General features: G+C 47.2%; 2 protein-coding genes across 3 annotated transcripts in view; one reads left to right on the forward strand and one right to left on the reverse strand.

Moving 5' to 3' along the window:
* CUL9 (cullin 9) overlaps positions 1 to 20,504 on the forward strand; it is a 42,686-nt gene extending 22,182 nt beyond the window's left edge. The window contains exons 27-41 of the mRNA XM_090282452.1: positions 7,740 to 7,879; positions 8,006 to 8,135; positions 8,275 to 8,474; positions 8,895 to 9,145; positions 10,121 to 10,466; positions 16,047 to 16,187; positions 16,334 to 16,498; positions 16,743 to 16,906; positions 17,523 to 17,616; positions 18,150 to 18,224; positions 18,374 to 18,484; positions 18,686 to 18,803; positions 19,208 to 19,341; positions 19,997 to 20,070; positions 20,154 to 20,504. Of these exons, the coding sequence (XP_090138578.1) occupies positions 7,740 to 7,879; positions 8,006 to 8,135; positions 8,275 to 8,474; positions 8,895 to 9,145; positions 10,121 to 10,466; positions 16,047 to 16,187; positions 16,334 to 16,498; positions 16,743 to 16,906; positions 17,523 to 17,616; positions 18,150 to 18,224; positions 18,374 to 18,484; positions 18,686 to 18,803; positions 19,208 to 19,341; positions 19,997 to 20,070; positions 20,154 to 20,349 (2,339 nt within the window). The 3' untranslated portion in view covers positions 20,350 to 20,504. The remainder of the gene's footprint in view (positions 1 to 7,739; positions 7,880 to 8,005; positions 8,136 to 8,274; positions 8,475 to 8,894; positions 9,146 to 10,120; positions 10,467 to 16,046; positions 16,188 to 16,333; positions 16,499 to 16,742; positions 16,907 to 17,522; positions 17,617 to 18,149; positions 18,225 to 18,373; positions 18,485 to 18,685; positions 18,804 to 19,207; positions 19,342 to 19,996; positions 20,071 to 20,153) is intronic.
* Positions 20,505 to 20,912: 408 nt separating this feature from the next.
* Positions 20,913 to 24,501, reverse strand: DNPH1 (2'-deoxynucleoside 5'-phosphate N-hydrolase 1). 2 transcript variants are annotated; one of them, XM_090282451.1, is made up of 4 exons: positions 24,305 to 24,501; positions 21,614 to 21,682; positions 21,339 to 21,449; positions 20,913 to 21,162 (listed from the first exon to the last, which is right to left on the reverse strand). In XM_090282451.1, exons 1-4 carry the CDS (start codon positions 24,495 to 24,497, stop codon positions 21,017 to 21,019), a joined length of 519 nt encoding a protein of 172 aa, XP_090138577.1. In that variant the 5' UTR covers positions 24,498 to 24,501; the 3' UTR covers positions 20,913 to 21,016. The 2 variants fall into 2 exon arrangements, with proteins under 2 accessions (XP_090138577.1, XP_090138576.1); XM_090282450.1 differs by having other exon boundaries at positions 24,296 to 24,501.
* Positions 24,502 to 25,213: the final 712 nt, after the last annotated feature.

The following is a 25,213-nucleotide window of genomic DNA, read 5'->3' on the forward strand; positions in this document are numbered from 1 at the left end:
TACATACTTTACTGAACTGATCTTGTTAATTGTTCAAATTTTCTTTTTTAAAAATCCTCACCCAAGGGAATATTTATTGATTTTATTTTATTTTTTATAAGGTATTTCTAAAGTCTTTGTACAGTTTTTACTTTTAAGATTTTATTTATTTATCTTTAGAAAGAGAGAAAGGGAGGGAGAAAGAAACGGAGAGAAACACCAATTGGTTGCCTCTCACATGCCCCCAACTACGGACCTGGCCCACAACCCAGGCATGTGCCCTGACTGGGAATCAAACCAGCGACCTTTCAGTTCTCAGGTCAGCACTAAATCCACTGAGCCTGGGCTATTTATTGATTTTAGAGAGAGGGGAAGAGAGAGAGATAGAAACATTGATGTGAGAGAGAAACATTGATTGGTTCCCTCCCATACGCATCCTACCTGGCGATTGAACCTGCAACCTAGATATGTGCCCTGACCAGAGATTGAACCTGCAGCATTTTTTTTTTTTTTTGTGTGTGTGTGTGTGTGTGGTTGCCTCTCACTCACGCCCCCAACTGGGGACCCGACATGCAACCTAGTAATGTGCCCTGACTGGGAATCGAACCAGCGACACCTGGCTCACAGGTCAACACTCAATCCACTGAGCCACAGCAGCCAGGGCGATCCTGCAGCATTTTGGTGCACAGGATGATATTCCAACCAACTGAGCCACCCAGCCAGGGCATTTTTCAAATTTTCTGTGACCTTTCTTATTTTTGTCTACTTGATCTATTATGGAGAGAGGTGTGCTCTAATTTACCATTATGATAATGAATCTTTATACTATGTAAATTTTTCTTTATATATTTTGACTGTGTTATTACATTAAACTTTAAAATTATTTAATAGGGCTGCTTATAGAACTTCCTGCAATGATGGAGTAGTTCTGCACTGTTCAATATGACAGACATTTGTGGCTGTTGGGTACTTGAAATGTGCCTAATTCGGCTGGGGAACTGAATATTTAAATTTAACTTTAAATTTAAGTAGCCACATGTGACCTTCTTTATAGTAAAGCCTTGAAGTCTATTTTTATCTGGTATTTATAGTACACCAGCTTTCTTTGGTTAGTATCTTTCAAGTACCTCTTTTTCTATCCTTTTACTTTTTGTTTGGATTGATAATTCCTATAGGTCTCTTATGTGGTAAAATATGCATCTCATAATATTTGCCATTTTAACCATTTTAAGTGTACAATTAAAAATTTCTTATTAGGTAATAATTTCTAATTTACAGAAGAATTATAATATTACTACAAAGAAAACCCACATACTTTATCTAAGTTTACCTTTTGTTAACATTTTGCCTATTTTGCTTTTATCATTTACTCTTTGTGTGTATATGCATATATATAAATGTGTATATGTGCACATCAGAGAAGGAAAACTCTGACTCCAAAAAACCTCCGCTGCCTTGCGGCATACCTCTTCAGGGGAAAGGCTAAGGGAGTAAACCCCGACAGAAAATCCGGAGCCGGAGTCCCTAAGGCGGTTTGACGTTGTAGTCAACACCGGCAACTCCTGCGGCGCACCTGAAACCAAGCTGTATTGACTCCGTCTTTCCCTTGGACCCTTCAGCTGCGAAGAGAGGGGGGGTCTGCTGCATGGGCAACAGCAGACCCTCCATATCACCCTGCCCAGGCTCTGTAGCTTCAGCTTCACTGGAGAGGACACTCCAGCGTCATCGCAAGATGTCGATTCAACACGGGAGGAGACAGAAACCGTGTCACTCCCGAGTCGGACTGCACAGCCGTTCTCGGCGGTGCAGATAGACTCTTAAGAAGCTACACCATCGTCTCTCGAGACGGACGGCTGCCGACGACGACGACGATATGTGCACATATAAATGTGTGTATACGTGGATAGGTATGCCTGTAATTGTATGTGTGTGTATACATATACACATGTATATGTATATATGTATGTATATGTGTATGTATATATATAAAATTGAGAGTAAATTGCATATACGCTGGCCTTTTGCCTCTAAATACTGTAATATATATTTCTTAAGAATAAAAGTATTATCTTACATAACTACAATTCATTTATCAATTTCAAAAAGTTGATATTGGGATAATACTTTAATTTACTTTCCATATTCCAGTTTTGTCAGTTGATTCCATGTCTTTTCCTTTTTATTTTTTTATGTTTTTATTTTTTTTAATCCAGAACAGGATTCAGTGTAGGGTCACCTATAACAGTTACACGTTTACTTGTCATGTCTCTAGTCCCCTTGAATCTGAAACAATTCCTCAGCCTTTCTTTGTCTTTATGACATTGATATTTTTGGAGAATACAGTCCTTTTAAATTTTTTAAATAGTATCTCATTTTTAATTTGTATTGTATTTTCTCATGATTAGTTTCAGGTTATGCATTCCCAGCCAGAATACTAAATAGGTGATTTATATGCTTCTCAGGGTATTGCATTTGGAAGCACACAATTTCAATCTGTCCCTCCTTTGGGATGTTAATTTTGACAATCTGGTCAAGAGGTTGTTTGATTTCTCCACTCTATAATTACTATATTTTCCCCCTTGCTACTATTAATAAGCAATTTGTTGGGGGAGATACTTTAAAACCATGCCAATATTTGACTCTCATCAGAATTTCCCCCAGTATTGTTTTACTTTTAAGTTTGCCATACTATTTTTTTTTAAAGATTTTAGTTTTATTTTTAGAACGAGGGGGAGAAAGGGAGAAAGAGAGGGAGAGAAACATCAGTGTGCCAGAGATACATCAATCTGTTGCCTCCCCCACGCCCCCAACTGGGGACCTGACCTGTGACCCAGGCATGTGCCCTGACTGGGAATTGAACCCGTGACCTTTGGGTTCACAGGCTGGTGATCAATCCACAGAGGGCAAGTTTGCCATACTTTTATATTTTAGGCATGTGTCTTGTAAATACCTAGAATTTGTTTTGTATTCAACCTAATAATCTTTCTTTTTGAGTTGTCAGTTTTAGCTTATGTATAATTACTATGAGTAACCATTTATTGGATTTTTACTTCTAACCTCTTACTTTGTGTTTTAGTTTACCCTTCTTATATTTTAAATTTTTAGTTATTTCATATACACAACAGAATAGAAAGGCTGGCAAAAGGAGGTTGACAGTTGTGAGTACATGAAACAGTTTATTCTTCTATTATTTTTAAATTAATTATTGCTTTATTTGTATTACAACTGTAGATCTACTTTGCCAACCCCTATATGTAAAACATGTATAGTTAAAATAAGAATAATAAATTGAAGACCTCTATAGATATGATTATACACTGGGTTTTTGTGCCTTTTTTCTTCTTTCAGACTGATTTTTTTTTAAAACTCCTTTTTATTTTTAATCAGTTTTGGAAGTTATGCATTCTATGTCCACAGCTGATTATTCTTATATTTTTAACCTATATGTTTGACTTGCTAATAATATCACTTCCCACCTTCCTGAATAATAAAAGGACCATAGAAAATCTTAACTTCACCTCTAATTTGAATCTTGCTTGTTACTGTTCAATATTTTAGAATTATCCATTTTTGGTCATCATTATTACTTTTTAAATAACTAATGTTCATTGAGACTTTTTTCTTTTTCATTCTTTTATTCTTGTTTTATTATAGTTGTCCCATTTTCCCCCCATTGCTCTCCCCTGCCCCGCCCACCTCCCCTCTCCCATGGTCAATCCCCACCCTGTTGTCCATGTCCATGGGTCATTCATACTAGGTCCATGATTAGACACTTCCCCTTTTTTTGCCTCTTCTTCCCCTCCCCCCTCACCTCTGGTGACTGTCGGTCTGTTCCCTGTTTCCATGCCTCTGGTTTTATTTTGCTCATTTATTTGTTTTGTTCATTAAGTTCCTGTATTAGGTGAGAGCATATGGTATTTGTCTTTCGCTGCCTGGCTTATTTTGCTAAGCATAATACTTCCCAGTTCCATCCGTGTTGTCATAAAAGGTAGAAGTTCCTCCTTTCTTTCTGCTGCGTAGTATTCCATTGTATAAATGCACCACAGTTTTTTGATCCACTCATCCACTGATGGGCACTTAGGTTGTTTCCAGCACTTGGCTATTGTAAATAGCGCTACTATGAACATAGGGGTGCATAGGTTCTTTTGAATTGGTGTTTCAGGATTCTTCGGGTATAATCCTAGCAATGGAATTGCTGGTTCAAAAGGCAATTCCATTTTTAGTTTTTTGAGGAAATTCCATACTGTTTTCCACAGTGGCTGCACCAGTCTGCATTCCCACCAACAGTGCACTAGGGTTCCCGTTTCTCCAGACCATCGCCAGCATTTATTGTTTGTTGATTTGTTGATGATGGCCATTCTGACAGGTGTGAGGTGATATCTCATTGTGGTTTTTATTTGCATCTCTCTGATGGCTAGTGATGTTGAGCATTCTTTCACATGCCTATGGGCCCTCTGTATGTCCTCCTTGAAGAAGTGTCTGTTCAGGTCTTTTGCCCATTTTTTAATTGGATTGTCTGTCTTCCTGGTGTTGTTGAGTCGTTAACTTGGTGTTAAGTTCTTCATATATTTTGGACACCAAACCCTTGTCCGAAGTATCATTAGCAAATATGTTTTCCCGTACAGTTGGTTCCCTTTTCATCTTGCAGATGTTTTCTTTAGCTGAGCAGAAACTTTTTAGTTTGATGTAGGCCCATTTGTTTATTCTTTCCTTTATTTCCCTTGCCTTAGGAGATATATCAGCCAAAATATTGCTGTGTGGGATATCTGAGATTTTACTGCCTATGTTTTCCTCTAGGACTTTGATGGTGTCATGGCTTACGTTTAAGTCTTTTATGCATCTTGAGTTTATTCTGGTGTGTGGTGTAAGTTGGTGGTCTAGTTTCATTTTTTTGCATGTCCCTGTCCAGTTCTCCCAGCACCATTTGTTGAAGAGGCTGTTGTCACTCTATTTGATGTTCCTTCCCCCTTTGTCAAATGCTAATTGACCACAGAGACCTGGGTTTATTCCTGGGCTCTCTGTTCTGTTCCATTGATCTATATGTCTGTTCTTATGCCAGTACCAGACTGTTTTGATCACTGTACCCTTGTAATATAGTTTGATATCAGGTATTGTGATTACTCCTACTTTGTTCTTCTTTCTCAAGATTGCTGAGACTATTCGGGGTTGTTTTGGCTCCATATAAAATTTTGAAGTATTTGTTCTAGGTCTGTGAAATATGTCATTGGCATTTTAATAGGGATTGCATTGAATCTATAAATTGTTTTGGGTAGTATGGACATTTTAATGATGTTAATTCTTCCCATCCACGAACACAGTATATGCTTCCATTTATTTGTGTCTTCCTTAATATCTTTCTTCAGTGTTCTGTAGTTTTCCGGGTACAGGTTTTTTACCTCCTTGGTTAAGTTTATTCCTAAGTACTTTATTTTTCTTGTTGCTATAGTAAATGGGATTTTTTTTTTCTAGTTTCTATCTCTGATATTTCATTGTTGGTGTATAGAAATGCCTTTGATTTCTGAATATTGACTTTGTGCTCTGCTATTTTACCAAATTCACTTACTAGGTTGAGTAGTTTTTTTGTGGAGTCTATAGGGTTTTCTGTGTACACTATTTTGTTGTCTGCAAATAATGACAGTTTTACTTCCTCCTTTCCAATTTGGATGCCTTTTATTTCTTTTTCTTGTCTGATTGCTGTGGCTAGAACTTCCAAAATGATGTTGAGAAGAAGTGGAGAGAGTGGACATCCTTGTTTTGTTCCTTATCTTAGGGGGAAAGCTTTCGGTTTTTGCCCATTGAGTATGATGTTAGCTGCAGGTTTCTCATATATGGCTTTTATTATGTTGGGGTATGCTCCATCTATTCCCACTTCGCTGAGCCTTTTTATCATAAATGGGTGCTGTACTTTATCAAATGCTCTTTTAGCAACTATTGCTATGATCATGTGATTTTTGTCTTTCATTTTGTTTATGTGGTTTATTATGTTTATTGATTTGCAAATATTATTTTATCCTTGCATCCCTGGGATTAATCCCACTTGATTGTTTTATATGAGCTTTTTAATATATTGCTGGATCTGGAGGCATTATTATTATGGTTTTATTCAGTAAGTGTTTAGATTTGCCATTATACCAATTGCTTTAGTCACCATTCTTTTTGTATCTTGATCTTTCTTTTTGAGTTCAATTTTTTTCCCCTAAAGTCTGTTCTTTAGAAGTTTCCTCACTGAGAGAGTATTGGTAGAAAACTATCAGTTTTTGTTTGAGAATGGTTTATTTTCAGCCTCATTAAAGAAATATTTTCTTATGATAAATTTCAGACATACACAAAAGTAGGCAGAACAAACAAACTCCAGTTAGCAACATAGATCAATTCATGGCCAATCTTGTTTCATCTATATCCTCACCCACTTACCCAGCCCTGAAATATAAAAAATAAGGACTCTCCTTTTAAAGGCAGGGTACAATTATCAAACCTTTAGAAGTTAACAGTTTCTAATACCATCATATATATATTTAGTGTTCTGGAGTTCTTAAAATTAGGGCTTTTTGTTTGTTTATTGAGGATCCAAACAAAGTCCACACATTGCATTTGATTCAGTTCTGTTTTTCAAAGCCCTTAATCTGTGGGTTCCTGTCTCCCTTTATTTTTTCCTACCCTTTTTGTGATTGTTTGTGGAGGAAACTTGGTTGTTTGCCAAATAGAGTTGTGGACAGGCTGGATTTTGCTGATTGTATCCACATGGTATCCTCTAGCATGTTCCTCTGTCTCCTTTATTTTCCTGAACACTGATATTTAGCTGTAGAAGCTTATTCAGATTTGGGTTTGATTTCTTGGGCAAGAACACTTCATAGGTAGCATTGTGTACTTCTGCCAGGAGGCGTGTTATCTTAATGTCTCTGTATGGTTAAGATGGATCAGTGGATCTCAGTGTTGTTAGTCTGATGTACACGTAGTTTCCGGTCAGCTTTTTAATAGATAGTCATTCATTATCATTGCATGGTTACAAATTAGTGGTATTCTAGTTTTGTTATTCTTTCTTCATGTATTAGCTGAAATGGTTTCTCTCTTTAAAGAGAAACTTTTTTCAGCAACTTTTTAGTTACCTTGAAATATAGTTGGTATAGGAAAGGCTTGATTCTCTCCTTTACCCTTTATTTTGGACCAGTTTTCAGAATAATGTGTTGGTTCTCTAGCATCCTCCAAGAATGACCAATGAAGTCTTCTAAAAAATTTAAAAAAACAAAACAAAAAACCCCACAATCATTGTGAACTCATAGATTTGAAAAATATTTCATGTGTTTAAATCCATCGCAGGTGTTATTTATTGACTGATGTTTAAATTGTCCCATCTTTGGCCAGAGAGCCCCTCTCAGGTTGGCTTCTTGTGATACTCCCTCCCTTTGACAATGTCCTCACTTTCTAGTATGAGCAAACATCCCAAGCTTACTTGCCCAAGCTTTGAAACAGGACAACCCAGCCTTGTGGGTCTGTATAACTGTCAGATCCTTAAGGGCAAAACCCAGGTCTCTGGTATTTCTTCCATGGAGCCTGCCTGACACAGGGCTGGGAGCAGGGTGGGCTCCAGAATCTGGCTTGCCTGGGAGGCAGCACAGGGGAGGCTGAGCTCTGGAAGCTGTAAATGCCAGGGCCTAAGAGACTAGCAGGAGCAAACCTTAACTAAAAGTACACCCTCACCGCAACCCCTAACCCCCTCTTTCCCCCATTCTTTGTCTCCACTCTTCTTGACAATTTCCCAGGTCAGAACCATCCAGTCCAGGGACCACATCGGCGGCTGCAGTGGACGTGGCTGGGCCGGGCTGAGCTGCAGTTCGGGGACCAGACCCTGCATGTGTCCACCGTGCAGATGTGGCTGCTGTTAAATTTCAATCAGACAGAGGTGCCTCAGCTCCTCAGCCTCTCTCTCTGTGTCTTTTCTTACCCCTTGTCTGCCACTGTTCTCCTAAACTCTTCCTTCTTCCATTCTTTCTTTCCACTTCTGACTGGCCCTGTTTCTCCTTACCAGGAGGTGTCAGTAGAAACCTTGCTGAAGAATTCTGACCTCACCACACATCTACTGCTCCAGGCACTTCTGCCCCTCACCTCTGAGAATGGCCCTTTGACCCTGCATGGGGGTCAGGACTTTCCACATGGGGGTAGGTCAGTGGGGCTGGCCTGCGGCTCTGCTCATAGCAGATGAGGCTCTCAGGGTGGGGATAGTGTAGCAGGGAATGAGGATGGGGTCCCTTTTCTGTTCCTTCCCCTCCTTGGGTACTAACTGGGAGTGAGTTCCAGGTGCGCTGCGGGTTCGTGAGCCTACGCTCAGGCCCTGTGGGGAGGCCCTGTGGCTGATACCTCCCCAGAAGTACCTGAATGTAGAGAAGGATGAAGGCCGAACCCTGGAACAGAAGAGGAACCTCTTGAGCTGTCTTCTTGTCCGTATTCTCAAAGCCCATGGGGAGAAGGGTCTCCACATTGATCACCTGGTTTGTCTGGTAGGTAGAGAGGGAACTGTGAAGTTAGGGGAGGGAGGGAGCCATTCTTGGGCATGGAGGTTAGAGCCAGGGGTCACCACAAGGGAAGGTAAACTCTCAGTATGAGACCTTGTAGGGTCACATTTCTGTTTGGGTTTTCTGTTCCTGACAGGGCAATTAGACCAAAGGTAGAGACAAGACATGAATGTCCTAAATCTAAGAGTTTGCGTTATTACTCCATTTAATTGACGTAACAAATCTGTGATATAAGCAGCATTATTATCATCATCATCATCATCATTCCCATTTGACAGATAAGAAAAATGAGGCATGAGAGAGTTAGCAACTTATCCGTAGTCACACAGCTAGTAAGTGGCACAGCTAGGCAGGCTGGCCCCTCTAGGTGAACAGGGCCTGCCTGTGTCTTCTCCTCCTGTCCAGGTGCTGGAGGCCTGGCAGAAGGGTCCAAATCCTCCTGGAAGCCTGGGCCGAACTGTTGCTGGGGCTGTGGCCTGTACCAGTGCAGATGTTTTCTCCTGTGCGCTGCACCTCCTGGGCCAGGGCTATATAAAACAGCGTGACGACTGGCCCCAGATCCTGATGTATGCCACCCCAGAGCCCATGGAGCCCTGCCGCGGTCAGGCAGAGGTCCCCTTCTGTGGCAGCCAAACCACTGAGACCTCCAATCCTAGGTAGCCACTCTCAACCTCATCCCCCTGCTCCCCATGACAGATGGCACCTCAGTAATTTGGGAAAGGCAGTGCCAAAGCCAGGCTCCCTTGTGGAAAGGCACTTAATTTCTTACTTTGTCTAACCCCACTCTCCTTCCCCCTGCATTTTCCCCAATTTGATCGTCCTCATTCCCTCTCCCGGTGCCGTCACCCCTTCCTTTCCTTTGTAATTAAGGGTCTTGCTGTCCCCATCCTCCTCCTAGAGTCAGCCGTTAGCAAGGGACCCAGACATGTACGCTTCTTTATATATATATGTCTCTCATTCTAAGCAAATGTGCAATATATATTGAGTGCTAACTGTGTACTCTGTTCAGCGAATTATACAAACTCTAGTTTTTGGAAAGTTGTTCTGCAGAGGAGTTTGCCATAGCTGTCCCCTACTTTTACATTGGATCCAGTTCTCCAGAAGTCTTTTATGGCATCACTTTGATGCTTGTTATTTGCATGGGGTGTAAAGTGAGTTCTCTAGAGTAATCTTTCTCCAACTTTCACATGTGTATGTATTACCTGGGGATCTTGTTAAAATGCAGATCCTGATTCAGTAGCGCTGCCTGTGATACTTATGCTGCTGGTCCACAGACTGCACTGACTAGCAAGGCTGTGGACTCTTTCTCATCAGAGCTGGTAGCATTTTGGGTGGGACCTACAGTGGGACTGTCCCAGCTACTGTAGGTCAGTTAGCATCCTGACCTCTGCCCACTAGGTTCCTGTAGTACCCCCCCACCCGCCATCATTGTGACATCCAGCCCAGTCCCCGCAAATGCAGGTGCTTGTGTGGAGGACCCTGCTGAGACAGTTGGCTTGGGTAGTTATCCTCAGGCTGGTTAAGCAATCATGAGCAGGCATGTGCAAGCGGGAAACAAGGGAACAAGGTTCAGTTAGTAGCTTGCATAAGCAGGACAGGGAGACTGACCACTGACTCTTCTCTGCCCCAAGCCCAGAAGCTGTGGCCATCCTGGCATCTCTTCAGCTGCCTGCAGGCCGCACCATGAGCCCCCAAGAGGTGGAAGCGTTGATGGAGCAGATGGTGCGGCAGATGCAAGAGATGCTGAACCTAGAGCCAGATGTGGCTCAGCACCTTTTGGCTCATTCCCACTGGGGTGCCGAACAGCTGCTGCAGAGCTACAGTGAGAACCCCCAGCCACTGCTGCTGGCAGCTGGGCTACAGGTGCCCCAGGCCCAGGCTGCCCCTACACGCCCTGACCACTGCCCTGTCTGTGTCAGCCCCCTGGAGCCCGATGACGACTTGCCCTCTCTCTGCTGCATGCACTACTGCTGCAAGGTGAGGCCCGCCACATCTCTCCTGCCCCTGACTTGCTGCTCGAACACAGTTCCTTGGGAACTGTTGGTTCTAGCCCCAGCGCCACCACTTCCTAAACTGGGAATGTTGGACAAGTCTCCTAGTCCCTCTTAAAACTAGTTTTGTCATCTGCTTTGACATTCTGAAGGGAGAGGGTTAGGATCCAGCGATACACATCAGTGGTTCTTAAACTTTGCTGCATATTATCAGCACTGGGAACTTTTGAAGATTCTGATGCTCATGCTACACCCCAGGCCAATTAAGTCAGAATCTGCAGATGAAATCCAGGCATATGGAGCTTTATAAGCTCCACAGGTGATTCCACTGTTCAGCCAAGTTTGAGAAATATAAATATAAATGCACACACTGATACACATACACATCTCACACACACAATATACATTAAGGCACTTTATAAATGAGAAGTGTTAATACATTGGTGATGGCCATAAGTTATGGTTTCCTCTTCACCATTCATATCTCTTTATCTTAGAATATCATCACTTCTTTTATATGGGTAGGGCAAAAATAGGTTTACAGTTGTTTGTATATAAAATAATACAATAGGACTTCTGGCCAAGATGGAGGCCTAGACAGACATGCTGCATCTCCCTCCACAACTAAGAAGGAATACAGCTACCTCAAAACTAGAGACAACCAGAAGTTCCAGATAACTGAGCTGCATGGAAGTCCAACAAACAAAGATATAAAGAAGAAATACTCATCCAGGTAGGAGGGGTGGAGCTGGGGTGGAGAGGACGCAGTGTGGTGGCAACAGCAGTGGTGGCAGTGGCAGGCCGGCGATAAGCAGTCACACATTTTAAAAAGTCGAGAGTAACACCTGGGGAGTGCTCCCAGCACCAGACCAGACCACGCATCTCAGGGTCCCAGCGCCGGGGAAAATAAAGCCTCATTGCTTCTGACGGTGCAGACCAGTGGGGGATGGGGTGGAGGTAGAAACTGCCAGTCTCTCAGCAGTCTGTTTGTTTAAAGGGCCCCCAAGGTCCTAGAATGTCTGCAGACCCACCCACTCTGGGAACGACAGCCAGGGCAACAGCTAGAGAGGTGCCAGTCCCATACAGAAGTGGGAGAAGTGCCTGGAAAAGGGGCGAGTGCTGAGGAAGTGGCATTGTTTCCTCTCAGACCCCTTTGCCACACACAGTGCCACAATGTGATGAAATGAGTTGCCCTGTGCTGACGAATCCCTAAGGCTCCACCCCTTAAATATAACAGGTGCAACAGCTCCACCTAAGACACAGAGGCAAACAAACACAGGAGCCTTTCAAGGTGAGGAGACAGAGAAGTATGGCCTAAAAGGGGCAACAGATCAAGGTTCCAGTGGGAGAACTAAGCGATGAGGAGATAGCCAACCTCACAGATGAGGAGATAGACAACCTAACAGACATAGAGTTCCAAACACTGGTGATAAAGATGCTCACAGGCTTGACAGATATGCTTAAGTACAACAAACGCGTAAGGGAAGAAGTGAAGGTTATGCTAAATGAAACGAAGGAAAAGCCACATGAACCCAGTGGTGAAGGGAAGGAAACCAGGTTCAAATCAATGATTTGGAACATAAGGGAAAAAAAACTTTCAACCAGTACAGAATGAGGAAACAAGAATTGAAAAAAAAATTAGGAGCGGCTTAGGAACCTCTGGGACAACTTTAAATGTGCCAACATCCAAACCATAGCAGTGCCAGAAGGAGAAGAGGTAGAGCAAGAGATTGAAAGCTTATGTGAGAAAATAATGAAAGAAAACTTACCAAATTTGGCGAAGGAAATAGACATAAAGTCCAGGAAGCACAGAGAGTCCAAAACAAGCTAGATCCAAAAAGGACAACACCAAAACACATCATAATTAAAATGCCAAAAGTTCAAGATAAAGAGAGAATCTTAAAAGCAGCAAAAAAAAGCAGAGAGCTACCTACAAAGAGATGCCTATAAGACTATCAGCTGTCTTCTCAAAAGAAACTTTGCAGGCAAGAGGGGACAGGCAAGAAGTATTCAAGGTGATGAAAGGCTACCTGCAACCAGGATTACTCTATCCAGCAAGGCTATCATTTGGAATGGAAGGGGAGAAAAAGTGCTTCCCGGACAAGGTAAAGCTAAAAGAGTTCTTCATCACCAAGCCATTATTATATGAAATGTTAAAGGGAGTTATTTAAATAAAAGAAGATCCAAACTATGAACACTAAAATGACAACAAACTCACAACTATCAACAACAGAATCTAAAAAATAAAAACAAAATCCAACTAAGCAAACCAGAATAGGAACAGAATCATAGGTATGGGGATCATTTGGAGGGTTATCAGCTGGGAGAGGGAAGGGGGAGGAATGGGGAAATGGTGCAGGGATTAAGAAGCATAATTGGTTGATACAAAATAGACAGGGGGAAGTTAAGAATAATATAGAAAAGGGTGAAGGCAAAGAACTTATATGCACGACCCATTGACATGAACTAAAAGGGGTGGGATTGCTAGAGGGGAGGGGAGTATTGGGCAGAGGGGAGCAGAGGGGAAAAAAATGGGACTACTGTAACAACATAACCAATAAAATATACTTAAAAAAATAAAATACAAGAATACAATAATAATAAGGAATAAACTATTTAATGTATTCACAACTGTAAACCTGCTTTTTCCTCACCCTGGTATATGCTTGCATACTGTCATTTAATATAAAAATAAAAAGTGCTATAAACCAGAAAAAGAGAAGGGGATTATGGGAAGGCAGATTTCTCTGTGTTAGAGCTGAAGCAGAGAAGGCTGGAGGCTGGGGAGTGAGTACTTAGTCTTCAGAGGCTGGGAGGAGGGGTCAAGGCCCAGGGACCCAAGTGCTGTCTGATATTCCCTGCCTCGAAGCTCTTAGGACAGGTGCCAAGCCCACTCCATCAGGATGAGCGCCCTTGTTGCCATGAACTGTCACTGCCTCTCCCAAAGGCATCTCTCAGTGGTGGATGATCTGGGACAGGGACATTGCATGCGTGGGTGCCAGTACTTTTTCTCCTTCCCTTTTGCTTGGCTTCAAGTTACTCTTCTCACATAGGTGCCTGTGCACACTTTTTTCCAGGTTTGTTCTTATTTCCTTGACACTTTCATTTTTTTCATTCAACTAATATTTGTCTGGATTTACTGTCTACATAGCACTGAATGAGTGAGTGGGAAAAATCCAAGCAAGAGGTGACCTGAGCGCTGGCAGTAACAGCGGCTAATAGTCATGGGGACTCGCTCTGTTTTACATGCGTCGTCTTGCTTATTCCCGTCCTAGTTCCCTGTGAGGCAGGTGTTGCACTGTCTCCACTTTACAGACTGTGGAGGGAGGTACTGGGAGGAGAATGAATCAGCCCAGAGTCAGGATTGGACTTTGGCAGTCTCACTCCAGGGCTCTCCCTCCACACTCTTATGATAAGCGCAGGGAAGAGACTATGATGGGGTCATGTTGTTGGAAGTAACTGGCTTGGGAGTAGGCTGAGGCCTTGTCAGGGACTTTAGACTGGGGAGGTCGGGGGAGGTGGCTCTGAGGAGATGAATCTCTTAGGGCAGAGAGTGGTGGACAGAGGGAGGAGCAGGTGAAAGCACGGTGAGGCATGGGGGCAGTGGCAGGAGAGGAGGTTTGGCAGGTGGACAGGGGCCCAACCAGGTCAGGATTGGTGTGCAGTGGGTTTTACTAGAGCGGAAGCCTTGCTGTTTGCAGCAGGGGACCGTTGTGATCTGATTTACATTTCTGAAAGGATCGCTTTGTGTGGAGAAATAGCTTGGACAGAATAAGAGTGGAAGTAGACACTTATTTGGGGACTTGTACAGAGGCAAGAGAAGGTGGTCATTGGTCTAGGGACAGAGCAGAAGAGAAGAGTGGATGGGTTGGGCTACATTTGGAGGTAGAGCAGGTAGGGCTTGGGGTTTGGATGTGGGGGCTTAGGACCAGGGAATCGAGGATGATTCCTGGGGTTTGACCTACGCATCTGACTGGAAGGGATGCGTCGTCTTTTACTGAGTTAAGGGAGATGTTGGGCCTGAGACTGGGCATGCAGAACAGGTTTTTGAGGGGAAATTCAGTCTTTTGTGTCCATGAAGTTTGAGTTGCTTGTTCACATCTGTGTGGGACTGGCAAGTGGACGGTGGGTTTTCTAATTAAGTGGAGAGGCCTGGCTGGTATCATCCAAGGAGAGAGAAGCTGGCCCAGGGTGTTGAGCTTGGGGCACGTTATAGAGAAGTGGAGATGGGGAGCTGATAAAAAATGGGCTGAAGGAAGAAGAGGGGGAGCCTCTGAATGAGCCACAGCTGAATGGCACAAATGACATGCAGGAGAACGCAGAGCTGGGAAATCCTGGAGTCTGGAGCAGCTGGAGGTGGCTTCCCAGGGTGAGCCTTGAGTGGCAGGTGGAATTGTCAGAGAGCCGGAGACCCAATTCCAGTTGGCCTGGGCAGTGGGAACAGCATGAGCCAAGAGCAGGCCCAGAGCAGAGGGGCTCCCTAGGGGAGTGAGATGTCGTCCAGGCTGTCCTGTGTGTCTGGGAGTGGTGCTGCCGCCTCTGTGGCTACAAGTGAATCCTCTGAATTTGGAGAAATGTCTTCTGTTTTATCTTGGAAATACAGGAATTTTGCCTTCAACATCCCAATTGATCTCGGTTTGTTTCACTATATATAAAAAGGGGTTTGTTTGTTTTGTTTTATACCTTTCTCTGAGTAAAAATAGTTGAGTAAAGTGCTTCCCATTTATCTTGGAACTTGGATACCATGGCTACATGTCCTCTCCTGGGGTCAGATACATCATTTTGGAAAGCTTGGCTTTTGGCAGTATGGGGCAGGGTTGTTAATGGAGTCTTAGGAGGCTCAGGCTCCTGATCATGCATAAACCGAGTGGGTTTGATGGGGAAGAGAGAGGGCAGGAGGAACGTTTATTGGCACAGCTCCTGCAGCAGTTTAGGAGGGGACAGTGGCTTGGTTTAGGGTGAGGAGGTGACATGGGCACAGGATGATTCCGGAGATGTGAAGGTTCTGACCCCAGGACTGGAGGGGGGCGGTGGTGCCGTTTATCAGGATTTGGGAGATGCAGTGGGCAAGTCTGATCTGTGGACAAGAGGCCGTGTCTCGGGGGATGGGAGCCTCAGGATAGGCATGGAGGTGAGCAGGTGGAGCCAGAAGGAGAGGCCACAGTTGTGTTGTAGGCCTGAGGCCAGCCACCCAGTGGGGGATGGGGACTACCCCCTGGCCTCCTTCGTCTCTGACCTCCTTGCTCTCTCCAGTTTTTTCTTAGAATGTGAATCTTTCTTCTTTTTTTGACTCTCTTTCCCCATTCCCTCCATGTCCATCCCAACAATAATTATAATTAGGCTGCTATCCTGGCCCACACAATCTTCCAAGACAACTGTAATTTAGGCCAATCCTAGGAAAACCCATGGAAGCCAGAAAGATTAGGGTCAGTTTTGAGGTTGATCTAGAAGCAGGCTTGCCTCTGGCCTTCTGCGTTGTTGGGGAGAGGTGCGAGGTGCGTGACCAGGACCCCATCTCCTGCTGCTCCCACACTGTCCCTGAGCAGCACCTCCCTTTCCTTCACAGTCTTGCTGGAATGAGTACCTGACAACTCGAATTGAGCAGAACCTTGTGATGAATTGCACCTGCCCCATTGCCGACTGCCCTGCCCAGCCCACGGGAGCCTTCATCCGTGCCATTGTCTCCTCGCCAGAGGTCATCTCCAAGGTACCCCCTCCTCTGAGAGAGGCTCTGGAGCACAGCCAGAGGGGCAGAGATCCGGGGAATGGGCTGATGTGCAGGGTACTGGGGGCCTGGAGTTGGGGCATCCTGGAGAGCCAGGCCCTCACCTGGTGGCACCTACGTCCCCATAGTACGAGAAGGCCCTTCTTCGTGGCTACGTGGAGAGCTGCTCCAATCTGACCTGGTGCACCAACCCCCAGGGCTGCGACCGCATCCTGTGCCGCCAGGGCCTGGGCTGCGGGACCACCTGCTCCAAGTGCGGCTGGGCCTCCTGCTTCAACTGTAGCTTCCCTGAGGTGGGTGCCCACTCCAGCCTTGAAGCTGACCCAGTCCCCACACACACACACACTCAGCACCCCTCCCTGCCACACACATGCAGATTCTGCCTTGTCCTCATACTCTGCCACTGAGTTGAGCTGTTTCTCCTCCTGTGGTCCTCCAAATGGGACCTCCCTCCCTCCCACTCTCCCATGCACACCAGTCGGAGGGCCACCCTCAGTAAGGGCTTGGCTGTGTCCTCACCTCCCCCTCCTACTCTAGGCACACTACCCTGCCAGCTGTGGCCACATGTCTCAGTGGGTGGATGATGGCGGCTACTATGATGGCATGAGTGTGGAGGCCCAGAGCAAGCACCTGGCCAAGCTCATCTCTAAGCGCTGTCCCAGCTGTCAGACTCCCATCGAGAAGAATGAGGGGTGTCTGCAGTAAGAAGGGAGTACTGTGGGCCCTGGGGGAGTCAGTGGGTATGAGAGAGGGTGGGAAGCCTGGTAGTAAGAAAGGGCAATGGGGCTTATCAAGAAGCTGAGCAACAAGGGCAGGTACTCAGCCAACCACTCTCTTGTTACCCTCCAGAGTGATTCCTGTATCTCATGTTCCTTCCCCCACTTTTTAAAAAAAGATTTTATTTATTCACTTTTACAGAGAGGGGTAGGGAGAAAGAGAAAAGAGAGGGACAGAAACATCAATGGGCGAGAGATGCACATGGGTCGGCTGCCTCTCGCTTGCCCCCACCTGGGGGCCTGGCCCACAACCCAGGCACGTGCCCTCACTGGAAATTGAACTGGCGACGTCTCGGTTAGCAGGCCCGCGTTCAATCCACAGAGTCACACCAGCCAGGGCCCTTACCCCACTTTTAAGTCTACACCATAAAGGGGAATTCAGAAGCAGAGGTGTCTTCAGTAGCGACTGGTAAGGTTAGGAGACACAGGGCATGGAGCAACCAGGGACATGGACATTGTCAGTAGTGCATCTAGGCCCCTGGCATTCCTGGGGTGGCTGTGGCCAGAGGCAGAAGTCCTGACCAGCTAGCTTCCTCCATAGCATGACCTGTGCCAAATGCAACCATGGATTCTGCTGGCGCTGCCTCAAGTCCTGGAAGCCAAATCACAAAGACTATTACAACTGCTCTGCCATGGTAAGGGGCTGGGCACTTGGGGGATGGGGGGGTAGAGGCCTATGGGTGGTCAGGGTGGGCTCTCTGCTGGGCTCTGCAAAGAGGGCTCTGTGCAGAGCAGCCCAACAATAGTTGGGACAGTGACTCAGTGGGGAGAAGACAGAAGCCACCTAGGCCTACAGATGCTAGAAGGTCTGTCCTGGGAGGTCTAGGCACAGGGACCAGAGGCCCCAGAGTGGGACCTCTCACCCCCAGGTGGCTACAGAAGGGCTGAGATGGGCTGGGCCTTCTCTGGGCAGCAAGGCAGAGTGGAGAAGAGCAAGGAATGCCAGAGCCTCGTTCCACTGCTTAGTGTGTGGCTTTGGGTCAGTTTACTTGTCCTCAGCACACGCATCTGCAAAAGGGGTAATAATATGACCTACCTCACAGAGTTCTGAGGATTAAATGAGAAAACCTGGGTAAAACATTGAAAGGCCTCTGTGAATAGTAGCTAGTCTGGTGAGCCCCATTCTGCCCCAGCAAAGTACAGTAGCTCCCTTAATGTGTCCTTACAGGTAAGCAAGGCAGCTCGCCAAGAGAAGCGGTTTCAGGACTATAATGAGAGATGTACTTTCCATCACCAGGCCCGGGTGAGGAGGGAGGAAAGAGTTGGGCCCCTGAGAAGGTCGGAGGGCTGGGGTAGATGGGTGGGGAGGGGCCAGAGGTCCGTATTGGATGGGTGCTGTTCTGATGGGGATGTGCGTGCATGCTCTGGTGCTGATCACCTTCCTCTGCACAGGAGTTTGCTGTGAACTTATGGAACCGAGTATCAGCCCTCCATGAGGTGCCCCCACCCAAATCCTTCACCTTCCTCAGCAATGCCTGCCGGGGACTTGAGCAGGCTCGAAAGGTTGTGGTCTAGAATCTTTATTTCTGATAAGGAACATCGCAGGCCTAGAAATATTGAAAGTATTTCTGGGGAGAGTGTGCCAAGGGGGTCTAGGGGGCTGGGCAGCTGTCTAACCCATTTGGATGGAGGGAATCAGGAGAAAACAGGTGGGAGGCAGGTGTCTCGCCTCAGCCGGGAGAGGCCTGACTTGGGCTTCCCCAGGTGCTGGCCTATGCCTGTGTGTACAGCTTTTACAATCAGGACACAGAGCAAATGGACGTGGTGGAGCAGCAGACGGAGCACCTGGAGCTGCACACCACTGCCCTGCAGATCCTGCTTGGTGAGACTGCCCTCCTCAGTCCTCTGCCACACCCCTCCCCCCAAACATCCCATTCCATCATACAAGGTAGGCCACCCAGCGCCCCTACCCCAGCCTCCCACCTGCATGCTGTCCCTTTCCTCTACCTAATTCTTCATGGCCTGATCACCACCAGCCTTTTAAAGTTCTGCTAGGAAGGTATACAGTACAGGCTGTCAGTGCCTACAGACACAGGTCTTCACCTGACCTTTGATTTGATTACCATTTGTTTCTACCACTAGAGCATAAGCCTCATGAATGGATGTCTAGAGCTGGGTCTGGTAGATGTTAGAGAAGTTGGTAGATGTTCAGTAGGGGTTTGTTGAAGGAGGGCGTGGAGGGGATGGAAGAAGGGAGGGAGCCCCAGTGCCCTGTCCCCTCTGCAGAGGAGCTCCTGCTGCAGTGCAGAGATCTGGCCTCAGCCCTGCGCCTCCTGCGGGCAGATTGCCTCCACATGGGACTGGAGCTGCTCCGGCTGATCCAGGAGCGACTGCTCGCTATCCTGCAGCATTCCACTCAGGTATGCTGCCCCTGCCCTGGGAGCAGCCAGAGGAAAGGCTGCGAGGGTGAACGGATATTCGGAGACCTGGATGTGTGTCTCCACTCCTAGACCAGCCTGCTGGATGCTTTGGACCCTGCCACTTAACTGCCTGGCATTTCCTACAAAATAAAGGATTGGCCCAGATCAAGGGTGTTTTGCTAGACCCTTGCTCATCAGATTCACTTGGGGAACTTTTTCAGACAAAATTCCCAGATGTGGATTCAGAATTCCAGGAGTTGGGGGCCAGGGGACTGGGGTCCACTGGAGTAAGGGATCTCTGAGATTCTTCCCAGCTCTCATACACTGATGTTGAGTATGGACCTGCCCTCAGGGAGCTTACAGACTGGTAGTAACTTGGGCAGAAAAGACACGAACAATACTGTAAGCTCCTGAAACACAGGGCAGGTATGCCTCACTGTTGTCCTGTGTCCCTGAAGACCGCATCTTAGTTAAATTACACAAGGCAGTGGTTTGTGAGGTGCTGTGGAGAGGGAGGGAGAACAGGTGGGAGCGTTGCTGCCAGCAGCATGGCTCCTAGCAGGCCCTCAGAGCACGCTGTTTGAAGGCATGCTGGGCACTGAGGCCCACTGGCCTGTGCTCTCCTGCTCCCTGCATCCTCCCGTCTCTTTGCCAGGATTTCCGGGTTGGTCTCCAAAGTCCATCCTTAGAGGCCCGGGAGGCAAAAGGGTCCAACATGCCCAGCAATCAGTGAGTATTTGCAGAGCCACAGAGGGGAGCGGGACATGTTGGGCTTCCTCCGGGGCTGAGTGGCTCTGTCTCTCCCTCTCTAGGCCCCAGAGCTCCTCGGGACTGGAGGTGGATGAGGAGGAGGAAGACGATGAGGACGATGTGCCTGAGTGGCAGCAGGATGAGTTTGACGATGAGCTGGACAACAACAGCTTCTCCTATGACGAGGAGTCCGAGAACCTAGACCGAGATGCTTTCTTGTTTGGTGATGAGGAAGAGGATGATGAGAGCTATGACTGAGGGGCAGGACACAGGGAGCACCTGGAGCCACCCCAGGGCCATGGAGCCAAGAGGGCCAGTATTCACCCCAACTATTGTCATGGCGTATTCAGAAGGGGCGGTTCCCAGCATCTGCAACACCGTTTATGTTTATTGAGTAAACTTTTTTCCACATACTTGCCTGAAGTAGGCTGGGCAGCTTTCCCAAAGGCCCGCTTCAATTCCCCCACCAGCACACACACCAACCCTCCTCATTCTTTGGTTTCTTTAGAACTCCAGACTCTTCTGTCATCAGAGAAGGCCTAAAGCTAACCCACTTGGCCTAAGCTGGTAAAGCCTAGTGAAGGTCCACATGGTGCAGGGCCAGACCCAGCCCAGTGTCAGAGGAAACAGACGGCCAGGCCATCCCCATGATCAGCCTTCCTCTAAGTTCTGGAATGTTCCTGGCAGGGGCCTGAGGGCATTAGGAAGTATCCTTCTCTTGGGGCCTACAGACTTTTAAAGGGTTTCTTTACATCCTGAAGTGAAGTAGGGTGGGATATTACTGAGGACCTGCCTTGTCCCACCACACACATAGACATAAAGTTAGAACTGTAAACATACCTTTTAATTGGGTACTGGGCTAAAAGACAGGAATGGTATTACAGCCAAGTCTGGGATCAGAAGAATTTGGTAGAGTGGGATTAAGTCAAGTGGTTGGGCCGAGGGAGGAAACCACCTCGGGAGGATGAGCCTCAAAATACCGATCCAGCATGGCCTCCACCTCTCCTTCTTCATAGTCCCACACCTGGAACTGTGAGCCATCTGCTGCTCCCCGGATCATGGCTGAAAGCACTGGGAAGGCAGAAGAAGGTGAAGGTGCCTCCCCTACTCCCTCCTCTCTCTGCTCCTTTCCCCAGCCCTTGGGGGAGACACTGTACTCAGAGCCCCCCCCCAAAAGGAAGCCGAGGGCTGGGTCCTGAGAAAGCTGGGGAGGGAGGGAGTGACCATCCAGGGCTTGGAGTGCTCACCTCGGCCAGACTGTGGGCGGAACAGGCACAGGATTCGCTTATTGAGGGCCGCTGCCCAGCCCACCTCATAGCCTACACCCAAGGATGGCTGGGTCACTTCTGCCACAACCACTGGGAAGGAAAAGCAGACCGGGGCTCAGTATCTGAGCTTGTAAGAGAGATGGCAGCGAGCGTGGTGAGGAGGGAGCTCTAGGGAGCCCTAGGTGGGGAGGCCAGGCATGTTCAGAGAATCTAACACCCAGAGGAATTCACAAGTAGGAGAGAGGGTCACTCACAGTCCGCCTGCTGCAGCCAGGCCAGGTCGCGCTCATGGATAAGCCTGTCACTCCCAGCAGCCTCTTCCCCTATGGTTGAGAGAAAGCTGATCAAGGCCATGTACCGCACCCCCTCAGTACTGAGCACCTCTCCTCTGCCTGCCCCCATATCCATCCTGCTCAGGGAGGGAGAGTAGGCCCACCCAATGCTAAAAGTCCATGAAAAGGAGTAAAGAAATGGAATAGCTGCAAGAAAAATTCAACCCTGTGCAGGGTGGGATGTATGAATTAGGACCAGATGAATGATACAAATGAAATTAAGGGAAGGCCTAACTCACTGTGGGTCAGAGAAATTAGAGGTGGAGAGAAGGAGGAAGAGCATCCCAGGTGGGGGAAATGGCAGGCAGGAGCAGGGACTGGTGCATGCAAGGAAAGGATGGAGGAAGACTAGATCGGAGCCTAATAGAGCAGCTCTCAAGCTTTGGTAGGTACCAGAATCACTTGAGAACTTGATAAAACTACAAAGACCCAGGTGACAGTGGGCCCAGCCACTTCATGAGCTCTCCAGGTGGTTCTCATACCCACCAAAGTTTGAGAACCACTCCCTGAAGGCAAAGTGACCTGCAGGAGGTGATGGGGAGGGGACCAAGGTGGGAGAGGCATCCTGGGGTGAGAGGGAAAGGATCTCGGCAGGCCAGCTTGGTTAAATGTTCTTCAGGACTGTTAGGGCTCACAGCTACCTGCACCAGAGCAGAATCACCACAGAACTTGTTAGAGATTCTAAGGTTTCATCCCAGACTACTCTTACGAGAATCTGTATTTAAACAAGCTCCCTCAGGTTATATTTGAGCTCACTGACGTTTTAGAACCACTAGGGAGGAGTGGACATGCTCTGAAACCAATGACCTCACTTACACAGGCCTTTTCCAACACCCTAGCAAGTCTGTGATTTTGTCTTTTTTAAAAGAGGTCTCCCAGAGTTGCAATAAATCCCACAGATACTGGATCTGTTCCTGGGTAGACCATGGGGAACCACTTAAAGTTTTGTGAGAAGTTTTAGACACAATTTTCAAAGTAGAAGAGTTTGATCAGACCAACCATGTTTTAGACCCAGCACTAACAATGAATTACCTGAAAAATAAAGAGAGCAATCCCATTTGCAATAGCATCAAAAACAACAAAATCAGAATAAATTTAACCAAAGAGGTGAAAGGTCAGTACATTGAAAATTATAAGACATTGATAAAAGAAATCAAAGAAGGCATAAATAAATGGAAAGGTATCCTGTGTTCATGGGTTGGAAGAATTAGTAATGTTAAAATGTCCATACTACCCAAAGCCATCTACAGAGTCAATGTAATCCCTGTTAGACTGCAATGGCATTTCTTGCAGAAGTAGAAATACAATCCTAAAATTTATGTGGAACAACAAGAGACCCTGGATAGCCAAAGCAATCCTGAGGAAAAAGAATAGGAAGGAATCATACTTCCTGATTTCAAGCTATAGGATAAAGCTAAAACAAAATAATATGGTATTGACATGAAAACAGACACAAAGACCAATAGAACAAAATCAAGAGCCCAGAAATAGCCCTGGCCTGGTGGTTCAATTCCTTGGAGTGTTGTCCTGTACACAAATTTGCAGGTTTGATCCCTGGTTGGGGTGCATATGAGAGGTGACCAATAGATCTTTCTCTCTCTCTCTCTCCCTCTCTTCCCCTCTCTCTAAAATCAATAAACATGGAAGGACTTTGAGGGCATTACACTAAGTGAAAGTGTATAATCTCACTTACATGTGAAACCTAAAAACAAAGCAAAACAGAAACAGAAGAAAAACAAACTCCTAGCAAAAGAGATTGGATTTGTGGTTACCAGAGGTGGGGGATAGGAGGCTGGGAAAATAGATGAAGGTGGTCAGAAGGTACCACCTTCCGGTTATAAAATAAGAACTAGGGATGTAATGTGCCTGATGACTATAGTTACCACTGTTGTACGGTTATCTGAAAGTTGTTGCAAGAGTAGATTCTACGAGTTATCACAAGGAAAAATTTTTTTCTCGAGGTAATGGATATTAACTGTGTTAATTCTTTCACAACATATGAAAGTCTCATCATTAGGCTGTACACCTTGCACGTGTACAATATTATGTTAATTACAGCTCAATAAAACTGAGGAGAAGAAAAAAAAAAAAAAAAGACCCATGGGCCAGGAGCAAAACACTTTCAGTAACAGCCTGATCAGAGGGCGTGAGAGGCCGTGGCGGTAGGGAGAGCTGGGGTCTGTCAGGTCTTACACCCACACGGCAAAGGCGGAAGGCGCAGTAGGATAAGCTTTGTCTTAGGTCGGAGAGAAGATGCCAACGGGGACGTGGAAACCCAAGCCGCCCGGTCCACGCCCGTTCTGCCCCTCCCTACAAACTACCTGGCAAGAGCTGGAGAAAGTTCTCCAGAAAGAAACTAAAGGTCAAGATAATAACTGAGTGCGGAGACTGGGCTCGCGCCGCAGCTGGATCCGGACACACGCGCTCTGAGTCCAGGCTCCCCTTTCCTACAGCGCGCGGCGAGGGCTCCGGGCCAACGGCACGCGCGGCAGAGTGGAGGGCGCTCACCGCCCCGGGGAGGTGGGGGGACAGTTTCCGTAGAGGGGCGGGGCCGGACCCATCCCAGTCCCCGGCAGCCCGCGCTCGGCAACCCCGCGGCCTCACCCCGCGCACCCAGCTCCGCGGCTGCCACGTGCTCGGTGAGCACGGTCCCGAAGCGCCGCAGCCGCGACACGATCCGCTCGTACAGCGCCCGGTCCTCGCGTCCGCCGCGGATGCTCCCGCAGAAGTACAGGGCCAGACGGCAAGACTCGCCCGCCCGCCCAGGCTCCCCGCGCTCCCACACGCCTGCTACTGTCGCCGCCATCCCCGCCCCCGTCACCGCTCACCGTCCCGCGCCAGGGGGCGCTAACCCGCGGCCATGTAATCTGGGCAAGGCCTGCGCGGGGGACCTCGTCCTCAAGCGTCCACACCTGCGAAATGGGGACGAGTTGGGAACATGAGTGACGATACCCATGTGTAGGGAACCCACAGCCTCCTGGACTTCTTAACTTGTCCCGGGGGAACTCGCAGTCTTCCGCACCTCACCTGCTTCGCTCCCCACTACCTCCCAGTATTCCCCGTCTCACCGAAGGCAACTCCATCCTCCCAGCCGCTCAGGCCCCAAAACTTGGAGTTATTCTCTTCTCTTTCTCTCAAACCCCACATCCAAGCCACCTGCCACTCCTCTGGGTTCTCCTGAAGATTTCCAGATCCTGATGCCCCGCCTATCACCTCCAGTGCAGACATGCTCCCCCAGGCCTCTGTTGCCTCCCTAAACAGTCTCCTCACAGGTTTCCCATTTCCCTGCTACACACTCTGGTGTCCACTCAGCAGCCAGACTGGGCCTGTGAACACTGACCTTCCTCTGCTCAAACCCTCCAATGGCTCCCTTCTCACTTAGGGTGAAAACTCAGGTCCTACAGTGGCCCCCCACCACATGGTCTGGTGACCTAACCTCTCTAACCGCAGCGCTAATACCCTCACCAACGTTTCTGCAGCTTCCTGGCTGTTCCTCAAGCATGCTGGCCTTCCAGCCTTTGC

Source organism: Furipterus horrens, unplaced genomic scaffold (assembly GCF_987537825.1).
Source record: "Furipterus horrens unplaced genomic scaffold, mFurHor1.1.pri manual_scaffold_6, whole genome shotgun sequence".
Lineage (NCBI taxonomy): Eukaryota > Metazoa > Chordata > Mammalia > Chiroptera > Furipteridae > Furipterus > Furipterus horrens.